Source organism: Lissotriton vulgaris, chromosome 3_1 (assembly GCF_964263255.1).
Source record: "Lissotriton vulgaris chromosome 3_1, aLisVul1.2, whole genome shotgun sequence".
Lineage (NCBI taxonomy): Eukaryota > Metazoa > Chordata > Amphibia > Caudata > Salamandridae > Lissotriton > Lissotriton vulgaris.
This window is the reverse complement of record NC_141689.1, coordinates 1,369,069,472-1,369,087,626: the sequence shown is the minus strand read 5'-3', so window position 1 is coordinate 1,369,087,626 and position 18,155 is coordinate 1,369,069,472. Positions and strand designations below refer to the sequence as shown.

Below are 18,155 nucleotides of genomic sequence, written 5' to 3'. Positions count from 1 at the left end.
AATCATATATTGTTTTTCTGCCAGCGCTACCATAATCACAGGAAGAAATGGATACTACCGCTAGGAAGAAATGGATACCACCGCTATGTTGAAGTATATGGATTGGTGATTTTGGGGAGGACTCCAGAATCCTCAGATCCAATACATCACTCTTGATTGTGTTTGCTCTGTCCCGCTTCTTAGTGGGAGTATGGAGAATCAGATAGGGCAGTGTAGGGCCCTGAATGCTGTATTACACTGCCGGTTGCTGTTGGCAATGTGACCCATACAAATACTTTAGCTACACCTTCTAATTCAAAGGCCTTCCTTAACAGGGTGTTAATTCTCCATTAGAATACAGAAGTAGAAGTCATATGGCTGTATACTGATTTATGAAATCCTAAGACTAGCAATGTTTAATCATTAAATTCTGTCCATAAATGGCCTCATGACAGCTTGTTTTATTTTATTGGTATTACTGCTGTTAAAGTTTATATGTCAATTGTATTTACATAAACGTTTATGGCAGGATTTGCAGAGTAAAGAAAAGTCTGATTATACCATTACTTTATGAACACTATAAATGAAACACCACTCCAAACAAAAGTACAAACACAGATTCAACCAAAATGGCTTGGAAATATTCATTAATGTGATTATGCGCCTCATATTTGATTTATGTGTTTCATGAAAATGAAACAGAGGCATGTTGTGCAATCCGTCGATCTTTTTCTTGTAAGCATCTACTTCACTCAGTGCTAAGATCCTTCAGGTATTTATCTGAGGCATAAAAAGTAGTTCATCAACAGTCAGCTAAAATAGATCTCTTTTATCGTCCAGTCTCATGAGAAAATGCCCTTTTGTTGCCCCTCAAGAGTCTATTCATTGGCACAAATCCAAGACTGCTCTGGGATTTGAAAAAATGTAAAGGGAGAAACAAATGAAGTTTCCAGAAAGTGTTCGGAAAGGTTTAATTAACTTCAAAAGTGGTTTAACAAACAAGTGCTGATTTTGTGGAGGAGTTAGTTTCATTTTACATTCATCCTTGTATTTTTCATCCCGAAAGGATGAAAACTTTAAGAAGATTCTTGTGCGCGCTGATACCCCTTTCAATGAGAGATCATAATTTCTGCTGGAGGAGGTGGATCCACATTTTCTCCAAAAGTTGGCTGTATCAGCTGTGGTGTTCCATAGCGGTAACGGGTATTGTAAGATGATGGGTGAAGTGAATCCAATGGGAAGAGAGTGCGCACTGCAGTCTACAAGAGAAAATAACAACTATATGTGAAAGCATTGAATGAACAAAGTTGATAAAAAATCTGTCAGGGCTCCTAATTGCTCAATAGTACAAAGAAAACTGAAGAAACAAAACATCACACTACAGCAGAAGTAATAAGCACGGTCTACAAGTGCACGAGGAAGGAAGGATATGACAAAATGAAAACAGTTATCCTTTAAAGAAAAGTTAGAAACGTACAGCTGAGATGGTTCACTGACCCTTACTTTGCAGTGAAGATGCATGGTGGCTTAAAAGCTGGGCAACCCTATAGAGAGTCTTCTAACTTCTGTATAAACTGTTCACATTTTTTTCTTTCCTATTAATGAACAATTAACACATCTGCTGGATGAGGTCTGATGTATTGCTAGTTGGTAGAGTTTCCAACGCCCTTAACACCACCTTACTATTTACCCTTACTGGTGGAGGGATTAGTGGGTGAGATGTTGTCTCTGAGAGGCAGAGGCACAGTTCTTGTATTAGGCCATGATGACCTGGAACCAGGACTGTCTAGCGCTTTGGGTCAGTCCATACTTGCTCAACATTCAGGCTTTGGATTTTAATAACCCAACTTTACTTATCAATTGGAGAAAACATCGTTCAGTAGATTAACATTTTCTGAAATTTTTCAAAACCACAATAACCGCTGCAGTATCATTGTTTATCTTTAAATACTTTTTTCAGTAAATGTAATGTTTAAGATTCCTATTTATAAATTTTTCAAATAAAATTGACCACTAGTTAGGAGGTAAACCAAACTGGCTGTTGCATATTTACCCTTCCTTTATCTGGAGTTAAGAGTGAATAGCAAACCAGTATGTTGGTATTTAGGGGCAGATTTACAAGAAACTAACGCAGCGCGGTGTCACAAGTCATTTTGCTGCGCTGCCTTAGTTTTGAAGCACAGGGATGCGACACATTTACAACAAAATATTGCATTTCTGTGCTTCCCCCTTCGCTGGCGCACACACTGCTGCAATGCGCCGGCACCCTTGCACCATGATGCAAGGATGCCTGCATCGTGGGGCGATTGTTTTTGTGCAGGAAGGAGCACCTTCCTGCTCAAAAGCAATCAATTGAGGTAATTTCCTCTTCCAATGCGTGCTGTAGAATGCAGCATGCATTGAAAGAAGAAACAAAGTGGAGAAATGAAAACATTTCCCCTCGTTGTCCCCTCGTTGCACCTTGTTACCCCACCCATAGGGTGGTGTAGCATTCTGACACATTTCCTGATTTACAATTGCTCATAAATCTGGAAATACATCAGTGTACATGGGTGTTGCGTGAGAACACCCACAGCAACACCCATGTCACGCCCCTAACATGCAAAGTGATGCGTGAAAAGGGGCGATATTTACAAGCACAGGTAAAGCCACACTTGGTGGCTTTAAGTGTGCTTGTAAATATCAGGCAGCAGGTTGAGCTGCTGGTGCATTACGCAACGTGATGCACCAGCAGCACAAGGGGCTTGGAAATCTGCCCCTTAGTTCTTTGTTCCTGTTCCGGGATGACATTTCAATTAATCAACCTTAATGTCCGGATATAACTCAAGTGAGACCTCTAAATTTCCCTCCTCATTTCTCCTTAAGATCGATTGGCAATAATTAAACAAATCAAGCCCATCCCAAGTTTCAGCAGCGTACCAAGTGGGTTTCAACAGAAAATCGAAGTGAATATTTTTACTAAATAATCTTCCACTTCTCCAGTTACTTAGTGGACTCATAAAAAAAACTTCAAACACTATAAAAAATACACACATCTCCCCAACTATGGGAAAATAAATTGAAGTTGGGCTTGTACAAATGACAAAAACATCTAGTAACCAAACCAACGGAATCCCCATGTCCAACTACTGTAGAGACAGGATAATTTGTATCATTTCGACTGGTGTTGACCGTTGTCCACCGCCATCTCAGTATATGATGATAGGTCCTTTATTTCCGACTTTATCTTACTTATTTGCAAGATTTGCCTATTGGCTTTGACATGATTCTATGTCTCTTTTGCCTCTTTTCGGGCCTAGAGGCCTAAACTAGAGAGACTCCATTTTGTCTCTGCCCTGACTCTCTGAGGCGCTTGTAGGTCAGGGGTGTTGTTTTAGTTATAACTTGTTGTTTGCTCTTTGCATACTGGAAGGAACCGGCTCTTATCGGAGGAATGTACTTATTTTCTGTGTTCTAGACGCAACACCAGCTGGCCACTGGGGGTGGGTAGGGAGCACAGAGCTTGGTGCAGGAATCTGCTGGGATGCGGGCTGCTGCATGAGGAGAGAGCCTTCCATATTATCGAAGAGCAGTGGAGCAGAAGTGTCAGTTGGTCTTCAGAGTGGGTGAAGTCAGTTGGCTTTTGGAGCAGTTGGAAGTCAGATAGAAGAGCTGGAACTGTTGGTTGTTATTGGAGTTACATCTGAAGTTGGTTCTTGGAGTTGGTGAAGACAGTTGGTGGAGTTACTGCTGGAGTTGGTTTTTGGAGCAGTTGGAGTGCAGTTGGAGCCAGTGGAGCGCAAAGGCCATGAGGAACATCAGAAGTTGACCCGTTGGTGATGGTGGTTTGGTGATGACAGAGAGTCCTGATTCAACCAAAGAGGAACAGAGAGTTGGACCCTTTCTTAATAGGGTGAGGTGTTCTAAGAATGTTCTAATTATATCTGTTCATAATTAATCACTTTTCTTTCAGCTGCCTATTTGTATGCTATAGCTAATCACTTTTCTTTCAGCTTCCATCTGTTTGTATGTGTTGGTGATTGCTATTCTATTATTGTGTAATAAAGATTCTTTCTTGTCATTCTATCATTGTGTAATAAAGAGACCCCAGTGTGCATTAGTTCCATGTGTATGTTGTTTCTAAGAAGGAGCCCCAGTGTCTTTTTAGGCTGGTGCTGACGTATAGAAGGATGGGTGATTCCCTTCTTACAGGTAACTGATGACAGAAAGGTGCATGACTCATGATTAGAGATAATTGCAGATTGGAGTGATTTGGCTTAACAGTTCTTGCTTGGGAAGGTCGGGCCCCTCTCCTGTGTGTAAGGGAAATTGGCTCTCATCAGGGACACCCAAATTGTAGGGACAGTCAGGAGACTGTAAAGAGACAGTCGGAAGACTATAAATAGGGACAGTCGGAAGACTATAAATAAGTGTAGTCGGGAGACTCTAAATCAGTATGTAACAGTCGGAAGACTATAAATAAGTCGGAAGACTATAAATGTGATCAGTGCAGTGAGGTAACTATAAGATATAGTACGGATTTCCCCAGATTCTAGTAGTATTTCTAACTATATAAGCTTGTCTATTGTCATTTTCCCCATTCTCAGGTAGGTGTTTTAGGTGTTGTGCTCTATAGGGCCTGAGAAGGGTGGTGGTACGTGGTGGCTGGGTGTGCTATAATTGGTAAGCTGATAACTTGGTCTGAAAATCCGGTCGCTACAACTACAAATTATGGAGAGCTCAAAATATAAAAGACCAATTGAACATATCTTGCGAGAGCCAATCTGTCCCCTCATCACCTGATCATACATTAGAGACACTGCTGAGAGGAGAAATATAAGCTTCTGGAAACTTCAACAGAATATGCTAGCCATATCCTAAAGCGAATCATGTTCTTCAAAATCAAAATGAAGCATGTACACTGCTAAAACAGCCTAACATGCCTTTTCTTTTTAGGTTGAGCCTAGACAGCGCTTGCGTTGTCGGGTGATTTGTTGCATGTACTTTGTGGGGTTTGATTACTCTCATCGTTTTGGATTGGTCGATTTGGTTGTCCCAGGACTTTCCGCTTGTCCCAGTATAATATCTGTTTAGTTAATACTTTTCCCTTTCTCTAAGACATGCTAAGAGCATGTTTTCAGTGCTCCAAGGTCCGTTTCTGTAAACAGAGCTGTAAATCATATTCTTATCGCCTTACATTTGCTGTGCATTCAAAGACCGAGGTCAAATGTTAGAGTCTGTTTGCAAGCACCCCCGTCTCTGCTTTCAAGCACCAGAGCTAATTTTCTTTCTTTGACTTCAAAGTAAGAGGTTTGTTCCCCATCCCCCTTACCCCAACTGCTTTGCTGCTTGAGCCATCCGACAACCTCCTCCCTTTTCGTGTGCGTTCCTTTTGTGAAAACGTCTCAATCTTTGGGCCATCTGTGCCATTTTCCCTTGCTTGAGAATGCAATAACTGCAGAAAAATTAGAGCTTGCTGTATGCAAACCAATCAGGAAGGCGCTTCCACGATGGCACAAGTGAAGGCACAGAAGCAGGCATCATGTGCAGCCATACTTCATCCCATCACTCATCGTTAAGCACTAGGCGGAGGCGACCGATGTGAGACAGACTAAACACTGGTAGCCTTGTCCGGTTACAGAATCCTAGCTCCCAGAAATTTCCAGGGTACAGGTTTCACTTGCTGTACTCACCCCACAGGCCAGGTCCACTTTCATCAGGAACAGCCTGCCTGTTAAACTCATACTTTCCGTTGTGTGCAACAGAGTGCCAATGCAATCAAACACCCATCCCGCCCAGTGAAAAGCCTCGGCCATCATCAAAGGAAGCTTCTGTTCACCTCCTCCCTCTTCTTCATCCATCAGTGCATGAGGAGTTCACCACACCTGCAGGGCTTTCACTGTGCCGCCCCATCTGCACGTCAGGACTGTTACAAACGGAGTCACTCGTGGCACCTACTACAACTCAAAACATAACCAATGGGCTCAGTTTCAACGGAGGGAACTCTGGGAAAATAATATTGAAACATTTCAGAAGCAGTGCTTCCAGTATTGAAAATTATTCCTTTGGAAACCACATACTTTCCTGGTACCTCATGTCTCTGTAGACAAGTGTGCACATAATTAAGATACTGCTCTTAAATGTGTGTACACAAGAGGCACAGCTACACCTTGACTGCTCTCGCCTTTTACAGACTTGATGATCCATTTTGTTATAAAATGTATCTGATGTCTGAGTAGAAGTGCTAAGATCCAGCTGTGTCTGGTGGGCTCCAGTGCTGTGATGCCATTTTTGGGTGTAGTCTCTGACAGGGTGAATGTGGTCACTTGGACACCACACCCAACATGAGTTAATTTAGCCACAACTGGCACGACTTTCTAATTCAGACCAGCTTCATAAGAATTCAAAGGTGCCGCCAATAGCAGCGACCACTCCAATGCAGCACTGACAACATTAATTAATAATCATCATCATGAACAAATGGTGAAACATGATGTAATACAAGGGCACAACTAGACCAGAACTTCAGGTGGGGCTTACACTCTAAGCTGGGCTGGCCCTAGCACTGGTCGCACACCACTGACCAACAATGCACCTCATCTCTCTATAGCACCTTTCTGGCAAAAATTTCATTTTTTATAGCTCTACTCATAGTTTACTCACACTCAGTTCTGTGATCAACATCATTCTTTGTAGTAGGCACATTAACCCTCTGCGCTGTGTGGTGGCAGGAGTACCCATGTGAGTGCACGGTGAGGGATGCAGCGGTGTGAGAGTAGGGTAAGAGGAGTGCCTGCAGGCTGAGAGACGTGACCATATAAATTTGGGTGCGGATGCAAGTGCAGAGTGGGATGAATTAATGCATTGTTAGTGATGGGCTTATTTGAGTGAGATTACAGAATGAGCAGTGAAGGGGACAGGTGAGTGAAGAGTCACATGAGTGCAGGGTGAGTAGTGTGCTTGTGTGACTGCAGGGTGAGGTACAGTGTGAACAGCACAAGTGCATTGTGAGTGCAGAGTGATCACTGTGAGTGCAGGTTGAGTGGGTGAATTGTGTGAGTGCATGGTGATCAGTGTGAGTGCATTGCGATTGCTGTGAGTGCAGGGTGAGCGTGAAAGAGAAGGGCGAGAATGAGGAGTGAGATGTCTGAATGTAAGGTGCATTCCCAGACACTTAAAGTAACTCAGCATACTACAGATGGCGGGGTAGGGTTTCAGATATATGTTAAACTATTGCTATTATAGCATTAATCAGGGATCGAGTGTGGAGGAAATAAATAATAAAGGGAACAAAGACAGGACAGAGAAGTCACCACATTACAAATGAATGCATACTTTTTTTTTATAACTCTATTTAGTGTCAAGACGAGGTCTTTGCAAGCTCTTCAAACAACACATGGCTGGCATTTTTCTTTTGGCAACCCTACTTTGTATTTCTTTCCATGAAATGCATTCTCACACTATGGCAGTAAATGTAAAATGCAAATGTAAGGAATGGGCAGAGTGGGGTCCCAGGGGGTACTGGAACCAGAAAAAAAAACTAAGCCTCGGTAACCAGTTTACAAAGGTATGTAAATGGTCTTTAAAGACCTGTGAAAACTCGGGTGTGCAGGAGATAAGACTCCAGACACTGCCCAGCCGAGCCCCACAGCAGCTCGAGCTGCAGCAGCCCGGGCTGAGACAGAAAAGGGGGGGAGCCCTTTTAGCCCTATGGGCGTTGCGCGCCTGATATAATGTATCATGTAAAGGAAACATGATGTAGGCACAGCATTTCAAGCACATATTAAAAGAGGGCTGAACTGTGCCAACGTTGATAAGTGCAGATCTTACATACCACTGCCTTCCAGGTATTTTAGACACAAATGTGGACTCTGCGTGCTTTTCAGTTCTGTACTTAAACTGAACTATGCTGCTGTCCTTTTCCCGGTTTTGAATTATTCATGATTAAAAACGGAGGGTAGGTGGGTTTCGGCATTTAAATCTGTAAAGTGTAACTCAGTTACCCATTTGTCGAATCACAGCTAACCCTCAGGGATTGAAAATTGTGTTTTTATTAAAGATTGGGACATAGTAACATAGTAATTTCTGTCAATTGTGGGCATTTTTATAGCTAGTCAAGGCATTCAGATGTTCGAAGAACATATGCCCGAGTTGATAATAATTCTGTAACCTTGAAGAATAATGAGATGCTACATTCTGATTTGACAACTACACGATTTCAAGGGAAATACGTGCATATTATTTTGTGGTGCAATATAAAGGAAAGGAATTCATGCTACTGAAGGTGTTGCAGAGCGCTGAAGAGCATATCTACAAGTAAGTGCTTCATTGTTAGGAACACAGACTATTGGACATACAGGGTGAGCTGGAAGGTTACAATACAAGGTTAGCATGTAGTCAAAATCATGACAAAAGAGTGCAGGCTTTATACATTTTTATCTATATCCTTCTTAATCTTATATTGGTTAGATTATGCTGACTTGTGTTAACAGCAACTTTCAGTTCAGCCTTTTTTTTTTTAGAATTAACTTTACAATTAACTGTTAATAAACATGTTTGCACGTTTTATGGAAAGGTTATGGGTCTGCGAAAAGCATGCAATATCCTGTACAATGAGCAGACTTCTCATATTTATTGGGCCTTGTTCTTAATTGTTTTGGCATGATATATATATATATATGTATATATATATATATATATATATATATATATATATATATATATATATATATATATATATATATATATATATATATATATATATATTACCTACTGGCGGTCGCCAGTAGGTATATATAGTTAGGATTTTTTCCCTATGGGATTTTTGAAACTTCTATGTCTAATAACTTTGGCGTTTGTGGATGGAATCGGCTGAAATTGTCAGGAAAATTGCACATTTTGTTTCTGAGCAGCTCCTGGAAATTTGGGGGGTGTTCATCGAGGGGGGGCCGAGAAAAAAGGGGGGTCCCAAAACGCGTTTTTCCCATGTTAATTTCCATAGGGCGGTTGGCCTCACTTTTAGCTCGAACGGCTGAATGGATTTCCACGAAACTTGGCAAAATTGTAGGGACTTTTAGCCCGATGTTTCTTTGCTAGGTCTCAATATATGTGCTTCAGTGGATTTTGAGAAATTAACGTTTAAAACAAGATATATATCTGTAACAGCACTCCGGGTAGCGCTCCGGTTCGCGAACTTTTCGCGAATCGGAACTTTGCGAAGCGAAGCTGATTGGCTCTCCGGTGTCTGTCAACATTCTAAACAGTCTGGCGCGGCCGCCATCTTGTCTCTCGGTAGGATCGAGAGACAAGAGGAGGCCAAAACAAAGGGGGAAATTACCATAAGGGGGCATAGTAGATCCTCGTTGACCCCCTAGGTTTTATGTGGAGGTTTTAAAAGGGCCCAGCAGGGTAAAAAAAAAAAAATTTTTTTTTTTTTTGCGTGGTGAGCGCCAAGTTCGCGAACCGGGAAGCGTTCTGGGCAGCGTACTATAAGGAAAAAAGAATGATAGACTTTTCAAATACTGTATGTTAATTGTTTGTTGTTTTTGTTGTTTTTTTTTGTTTTCTTTATTTTTAAAGCTTTTTTTTATTTTGTTTGTGTTTCATAATTTATTAAACTTTCTAACATTTCAGTGTCTGAAATGTCATTATTTTCTTGGAATATTGTTTGCAATCTGTGAGGTTGTAAAATGTCCTCATTTTCAAGGAGGTCATCTACTGCTTGGACACATTGCAGTAGTTCTTTGTCCAAAGTTTCGTCCATAAATTCAATGTCAATTTGATCAATTGTATCAATCAATTCTTGGCTGCTCTCTTGCAGGTCCATTTCAAAAGAAACTTGGTTTTCGCCTTCCATTTTGCCTGAAATTTGGATTAAAAAAATATATATTAGTAGAGATAGGGCACTGTTGGGAATAATTTTAGATAGGCATTTTTTATCAGTGAATTTATCTTTGGGCAGTGTATAGTATCAGAGTGGAAGTAGGAATATAAAAAAGTGTATGTGATTTAATGTAAGTAAATTTATAATTATACAAGAGAAGTCTAAGTCCATCCATAACTATAACAGAGAAGTCTATCTAAATCTATAACTACTACAGAGGGATAGTATATAACTATTTGAAAAAGTTTACCATATTTACTTATAGTGCACAATATACTTCAGTTTTAAAAATAACAACTTACCTTTAGAAACAAGTTGAAGTGATTAGTAATATTCCAAATGACATATACAACAAGAAGTAGTAGTCAAAATGGCTGTGTTTCCTTCTCTTCCTTTATATATATTCAGGTATATAACCAATCAAATGTCAGGTAATAAAAGTAGAAAATGAAAGTAACATTTTCATTGGTTGTCAATTCCAACACTTCAGATGTGTTTTGTGAAGTAATTTACCTCACGGTATTTAGAGAGGTCTACAGGCTAAATGGCTAAATGGAATTTCAATCAAATTTGTGAAAATAAAAGGGATTGTTATGTAGTATGAGCTAATCTATATTTGGTGAGAGTGTCTCTAGTCGTTTTTCTGTAAATTACTTTCCCACCTTTTTTTTGGACCGCTTCCCGGGAAGCGGCTCGGAACGCGAACCTTAAGCGTCACGGGAGTCCTCCATTTTGTGTTTTGGTCGCATTAAGATACAAGATGGAGGGCAAATAATGTTCTGAATGGGTAGAAGGGGGCATGGTAGATTTATTTTGACCCCCTAGGTTTTCTGAGGGTGGCTGAGGAGGCTTATATGTGCGGAAAAAAACATTTTTTTTTAAAATTCCGCGAGGTTAGCTTTTGGTTAGCGAACCGGGTAGCGCCCCAGGGAGCGTATTTTGTGGAAATTTAGTGAAAAAAGTTAGAAAAAAATAATAATTGTGAGTGATCAGATGAAGGGTAGCTCTGAGAAGAGCTTTTGGGTTTATGGTACATTTAGGTACTTATAAGTAGGTACCAATGCACAGTCTTAAATTCAGAATGAAAATTCTGTTGCCCTCATCTGAGAAGTGAACTCCATCTCCTCTGTAGATATCTTGCATGTAGTAACGCAAGTTATTGTTGTACAAGGAGCCCATTCCATGGTCTCTCATGTAAGCTGAAACAGATTTGTTTACATGCTTCCTCGCTTTCTCAATTTGTGGACAAAATTGGTTGGACCACCTCCATTTCTGTCTTTGGCATACATTGGAATATACCAAGGCAGTTTGAGGAGAAAGTGCCATTAATTGCTCAAAGGTGTCCTTTAAAAGCATTTCCAGACCTACCCCAGTCAAAGTGCCCAAATCATTACCTCCACAGTGCACAATTAACAGGTCAGGTTTTGGCAAATGCATAAAGGTTTTCACCAATGGTATCAATTGGTGACATTTTAATCCTCTTTGGCCCAACCACTTAATTTCCACATCTTGTAAATTGAGGTTAGGTAAATTTCTGTTCTCAGCATACCTTTGAGCCCAGTGGATGTAACTATGTCCAACAATCCAGACATTAAACATGGTGGGAGAAGGTTGTGCTGCAGTCAGATGAAGTGTGGTAATGAAAGGGCAGTTGAAACAGTAGGAGTTTGTAAAGAAAAAAAACTGTGGATTTCTAGTGCTAATGATTCATTAGCAGTGATTGGTGCATTTCCATTCCTGAAAACAGAAAGTTAGGGTGCATGGATGTGTTCTTTGAAAGATGTAATTTGAATGGTCAAGGAAGAAACATTTAATGAAAGATTGCACTGGATACGCAGGTGCACTGAGAGTTCAGAGTTCAATTGAAACATTGTTGTGTGAATTTGCAAACATGAGAGGTCTTCCAGGAGGTGGTTGCTATGGAAAAAAGGCAGAGAGGGCAGAGGGGGGAAGGGTTTTGATTTGAAAAAAGTGAGAGAAGAGTTATGATTGGCTAATATGAGAGATATGTGTAATGAATATCTGTATTTCTGTGCTTTCAATAGCTGCAGCCTCTGGAGTGCATCCTCTTTCTTCTGCTGAAGACAATTTGGTGTATTTCTGAGACTGTTTTGAAACTCAAAAAGTATTTGCTAAGGTGAGAAAAGATTTATTTAATTTAGATAGAGAATAGTATGATTTAAGGAGAAAATGATGAAGAAAGCTGTGTTTTTAAAATGTGGCTTTGTCTCAAGTGATATACAAATAGATTTTGGTTTTAAATTTTAATTGCATTTTCGGTGTAGCATTCTGGCATGCAGTAACACAAGTTATTGTTGTACATGGAGCCCATTCCATGGTCTCTTATGTAAGCTGAAACAGATATGTTGTTTTAAAAAACGATTTTTGAAAACAATTACATTTCGGGATATGTACTGCTAGAGCTTCATAGGTTGTTTGGGTCATATTTATAAGGCATTTGAGTGTCTATGATATTATTTTTCCCTTTTTAAATGGAAAGCGTTCCTCATGGGGCAAGTTTCTGGAAAGGGGCGACCACTCGGTCCCCCCGCACGTATGGCAGAGTACCACGATCCCCCCGGGAAGCCATCTTGGGCGGGTGGCGTGTCCCGGCTGGTATGCCCGAAGCGGCGTAGCCGGGGCGGGCTTTTTCCCGCCCTAGAGTGGGCTGGCCTAGACACTGACGCGGCTGGCCACGCCCTCGGGGCAGGCAGGGGCGGGTTTACGCCCGCCCTGAAGACGGATAAAAGGGGACGCAAGACCCGAAGGCATCCTCTTGTTCCTGTGCTCTGAAGCTGCACCTCCTCGCTGCACGTGAGCTCGAGACGGAACGAAGAGCCAATTTTGAGCGTTGTAATCTTTCTTTTGTCTTACAGATACTCTGTCGGAGAAATGCCCAAAAAAGGCGGGAAGAGAATGACGACCGAACAGATGGTCCGGGTCCTCATGAAGGAGATGACCGAGCTAAAGAAGCGGGTGGCGGAGAGAGACGGGGAAGGGGGGCCGGAACGTCCGTCGGCTGGAGCAGCTCCAGGAGGGAGAGCCAAGAGGCCAAGGAGGGGACCAGCTGGGGGGGACGTCCCGGTTCCCTGTACCCCGCTCGAAGCGCCAACCCCAGTAAATTTGGGTGCGGATGCAAGTGCAGAGTGGGATGAATTAATGCATTGTTAGTGATGGGCTTATTTGAGTGAGATTACAGAATGAGCAGTGAAGGGGACAGGTGAGTGAAGAGTCACATGAGTGCAGGGTGAGTAGTGTGCTTGTGTGACTGCAGGGTGAGGTACAGTGTGAACAGCACAAGTGCATTGTGAGTGCAGAGTGATCACTGTGAGTGCAGGTTGAGTGGGTGAATTGTGTGAGTGCATGGTGATCAGTGTGAGTGCATTGCGATTGCTGTGAGTGCAGGGTGAGCGTGAAAGAGAAGGGCGAGAATGAGGAGTGAGATGTCTGAATGTAAGGTGCATTCCCAGACACTTAAAGTAACTCAGCATACTACAGATGGCGGGGTAGGGTTTCAGATATATGTTAAACTATTGCTATTATAGCATTAATCAGGGATCGAGTGTGGAGGAAATAAATAATAAAGGGAACAAAGACAGGACAGAGAAGTCACCACATTACAAATGAATGCATACTTTTTTTTTATAACTCTATTTAGTGTCAAGACGAGGTCTTTGCAAGCTCTTCAAACAACACATGGCTGGCATTTTTCTTTTGGCAACCCTACTTTGTATTTCTTTCCATGAAATGCATTCTCACACTATGGCAGTAAATGTAAAATGCAAATGTAAGGAATGGGCAGAGTGGGGTCCCAGGGGGTACTGGAACCAGAAAAAAAAACTAAGCCTCGGTAACCAGTTTACAAAGGTATGTAAATGGTCTTTAAAGACCTGTGAAAACTCGGGTGTGCAGGAGATAAGACTCCAGACACTGCCCAGCCGAGCCCCACAGCAGCTTGAGCTGCAGCAGCCCGGGCTGAGACAGAAAAGGGGGGGAGCCCTTTTAGCCCTATGGGCGTTGCGCGCCTGATATAATGTATCATGTAAAGGAAACATGATGTAGGCACAGCATTTCAAGCACATATTAAAAGAGGGCTGAACTGTGCCAACGTTGATAAGTGCAGATCTTACATACCACTGCCTTCCAGGTATTTTAGACACAAATGTGGACTCTGCGTGCTTTTCAGTTCTGTACTTAAACTGAACTATGCTGCTGTCCTTTTCCCGGTTTTGAATTATTCATGATTAAAAACGGAGGGTAGGTGGGTTTCGGCATTTAAATCTGTAAAGTGTAACTCAGTTACCCATTTGTCGAATCACAGCTAACCCTCAGGGATTGAAAATTGTGTTTTTATTAAAGATTGGGACATAGTAACATAGTAATTTCTGTCAATTGTGGGCATTTTTATAGCTAGTCAAGGCATTCAGATGTTCGAAGAACATATGCCCGAGTAAGCGTGGGCGGAAAATCCGTTCCGCTCGCGGATTTTGCGGATTTTCGGGAAATCCGCAATCCGCGAGATTTGCGGATTTCCCGCAAAATCCGCAAATTCGCACGCAGCGGATTTTTTTGGCGGCGCGCGGCGTTGGTGATACAATTTTTGCGGCGCGCGGCGTTTATCATCGTTTGCCGAGTTGTTTTTTTCGATAGTTTGCGAGTGCTGCGCCATTTTGGATCTTGCTGTGTGATCCCGCGGGAATTTGCGAGCGCGATTACGTCATCGCGGCTTGCCAGCGATAGTTTGTCAACGCGAGTACGGCGAGATCACGTCTCGCGGTACTTCGCAATTGCGAGATTTGAGATGCGGCGAGCGAAAATATAAATTTGCAATTCTGCACAAGAAATCCACCAGCAAGCAGCATAAACCTTCTAGAAATGATGATTTTTATGTGAATAACTCCTTAGTTTGACATTTGCCTGCACTTTTTTAGCGAGGAGTCCATTTTGGGGAGGGGGGCAGGGGGGTGGGAGGAAGGAAGTGCCCCATAGTCTTCAACTTCCTGTTCCTGTTCAGCAGGCTCCTCCCAGTGCTTTGTCCATCTCCTGGTCACTTTTCATTCGGATGTGGACCTGGAAGGATTACTTTTTGTGGATGCTGCTGGATCTTTGGATTTGAGGCCTTTTTGACTTTCTTTGGATCACTGTTGGATTAGAAATTTTACAAGTAAGTTTGTTTGGGGCATTACAGTTGCTGCAACTAAAATTTTGGGATTTTCGATTTTTGGGCTGTTTTGGGGCCTTTTCCCCAGGGGTACTCAGTGGTGGGTGGACTGATTCTTTCTGTGGGTTGTCTTGAACTTAAACATCATGGAGGCCATAGATGAATTGGGATTGTGCTGATTTTTCTGTGTTTTTCGATTTTTTTTTTTTGTAAAATTTTGTGTTTTTCGATTTTTGACCTGTTGTTGGGGCCTTGACCAGGGGTAGTGAGTGGTGCATGGGCCTAGTCTTTCTGTGGGCTGTCTTGAATTTAAACATCATGGAGGCCATGGATGGAATGGGATTGTGCTGATTTTGCAGTGTTTTTCGATTTTTGGGCCTGTACTTGTGGCCTTTTCACCAGGGGTATTTGAGTCTAGCATGGGCCTAGTCTTTCTGTGGGCTGTCTTGAATTTAAACATCATGGAGGCCATGGATGGAATGGGATTGTGCTGATTTTGCAGTGTTTTTCGATTTTTGGGGGTGTTCATGGGGAGGGACATGCCATGTGGCTGGTGGCCATTTTGAGTGCAGCTACAGGCACTGGCCATGTGCTGGCAGGCAAGTGGCCATTTTGAATGCAGGCTTTGTTGTTAGGCCTCCAACCATTTTGCCTACTTTTCAACCTTTATTTATGCCCAGGGGTAGTGAGTCTTGCATGGGCCTAGTATTTCTGTGGGTTGTCTTGAATTTAAACATCATGGAGGCCATGGATGGAATGGGATTGTGCTGATTTTGCAGTGTTTTTCGATTTTTGGGCCTGTACTTGTGGCCTTTTCACCAGGGGTATTTGAGTCTAGCATGGGCCTAGTCTTTCTGTGGGCTGTCTTGAATTTAAACATCATGGAGGCCATGGATGGAATGGGATTGTGCTGATTTTGCAGTGTTTTTCGATTTTTGGGCCTGTACTTGTGGCCTTTTCACCAGGGGTATTTGAGTCTAGCATGGGCCTAGTCTTTCTGTGGGCTGTCTTGAATTTAAACATCATGGAGGCCATGGATGGAATGGGATTGTGCTGATTTTGCAGTGTTTTTCGATTTTTGGGGGTGTTCATGGGGAGGGACATGCCATGTGGCTGGTGGCCATTTTGAGTGCAGCTACAGGCACTGGCCATGTGCTGGCAGGCAAGTGGCCATTTTGAATGCAGGCTTTGTTGTTAGGCCTCCAACCATTTTGCCTACTTTTCAACCTTTATTTATGCCCAGGGGTAGTGAGTCTTGCATGGGCCTAGTATTTCTGTGGGTTGTCTTGAATTTAAACATCATGGAGGCCATGGATTGAATGGGATTGTGCTGATTTTGCAGTGTTTTTCGATTTTTGGGCCTGTACTTGTGGCCTTTTCACCAGGGGTATTTGAGTCTAGCATGGGCCTAGTCTTTCTGTGGGCTGTCTTGAATTTAAACATCATGGAGGCCATGGATGGAATGGGATTGTGCTGATTTTGCAGTGTTTTTCGATTTTTGGGCCTGTACTTGTGGCCTTTTCACCAGGGGTATTTGAGTCTAGCATGGGCCTAGTCTTTCTGTGGGCTGTCTTGAATTTAAACATCATGGAGGCCATGGATGGAATGGGATTGTGCTGATTTTGCAGTGTTTTTCGATTTTTGGGGGTGTTCATGGGGAGGGACATGCCATGTGGCTGGTGGCCATTTTGAGTGCAGCTACAGGCACTGGCCATGTGCTGGCAGGCAAGTGGCCATTTTGAATGCAGGCTTTGTTGTTAGGCCTCCAACCATTTTGCCTACTTTTCAACCTTTATTTATGCCCAGGGGTAGTGAGTCTTGCATGGGCCTAGTATTTCTGTGGGTTGTCTTGAATTTAAACATCATGGAGGCCATGGATTGAATGGGATTGTGCTGATTTTGCAGTGTTTTTCGATTTTTGGGCCTGTACTTGTGGCCTTTTCACCAGGGGTATTTCAGTCTAGCATGGGCCTAGTCTTTCTGTGGGCTGTCTTGAATTTAAACATCATGGAGGCCATGGATGGAATAGGATTGTGCTGATTTTGCAGTGTTTTTCGATTTTTGGGCCTGTACTTGTGGCCTTTTCACCAGGGGTATTTGAGTCTAGCATGGGCCTAGTCTTTCTGTGGGCTGTCTTGAATTTAAACATCATGGAGGCCATGGATGGAATAGGATTGTGCTGATTTTGCAGTGTTTTTCGATTTTTGGGCCTGTACTTGTGGCCTTTTCACCAGGGGTATTTGAGTCTAGCATGGGCCTAGTCTTTCTGTGGGCTGTCTTGAATTTAAACATCATGGAGGCCATGGATGGAATGGGATTGTGCTGATTTTGCAGTGTTTTTCGATTTTTGGGGGTGTTCATGGGGAGGGACATGCCATGTGGCTGGTGGCCATTTTGAGTGCAGCTACAGGCACTGGCCATGTGCTGGCAGGCAAGTGGCCATTTTGAATGCAGGCTTTGTTGTTAGGCCTCCAACCATTTTGCCTACTTTTCAACCTTTATTTATGCCCAGGGGTAGTGAGTCTTGCATGGGCCTAGTATTTCTGTGGGTTGTCTTAAATTTAAACATCATGGAGGCCATGGATTGAATGGGATTGTGCTGATTTTGCAGTGTTTTTCGATTTTTGGGCCTGTACTTGTGGCCTTTTCACCAGGGGTATTTGAGTCTAGCATGGGCCTAGTCTTTCTGTGGGTTGTCTTGAATTTAAACATTATGGAGGGCATGGATGGATTGGGATTGTGCTGATTTTGCAGTGTTTTTCGATTTTTTTGTGCTCTATAACTGAACTGATGTTCCTCTGTCTTCCATTTTTTTTAGGTGCACAAGACTCAAGAGAACCACCAGTGCCAGGAAGAAGTCCTGCAGCGGTGTGTGTGTGCAGCATAACGTCACGCGACGTCACGTCTGGCCTCAGACAACTCTACAATTCGTGCAACTGCGGCCTGCTGTCTGACCTGCTCTGAAGAAGATGGCCCCGCCCCCAAAGAAAGTTCTCCGTAGCTCCTCTAGCAAGAAAGTTGCTAGTAAGGAGCAGAAGAAGCAAGTTACCAAGGAGGCTGGTGTGCCACCCGCCACTTTTTTTGGGAGCAAAAAAAAAAGTACGCCTGCAGCAGCAGGATCTGCTGGGGACCAACCTGAGAGCAGCACCCCTG

At 42.7% G+C, this 18,155-nt stretch overlaps 1 protein-coding gene across 1 annotated transcript in view; it reads right to left on the bottom strand.

Moving 5' to 3' along the window:
* Positions 1-358: 358 nt before the first annotated feature.
* LOC147727913 (coiled-coil domain-containing protein 17-like) overlaps positions 359-18,155 on the bottom strand; it is a 751,707-nt gene continuing 733,910 nt past the window's right edge. The window contains exon 13 of the mRNA XM_086961839.1: positions 359-1,238. Within this exon, the coding sequence (XP_086817965.1) occupies positions 1,089-1,238 (150 nt within the window). The 3' untranslated portion in view covers positions 359-1,088. The remainder of the gene's footprint in view (positions 1,239-18,155) is intronic.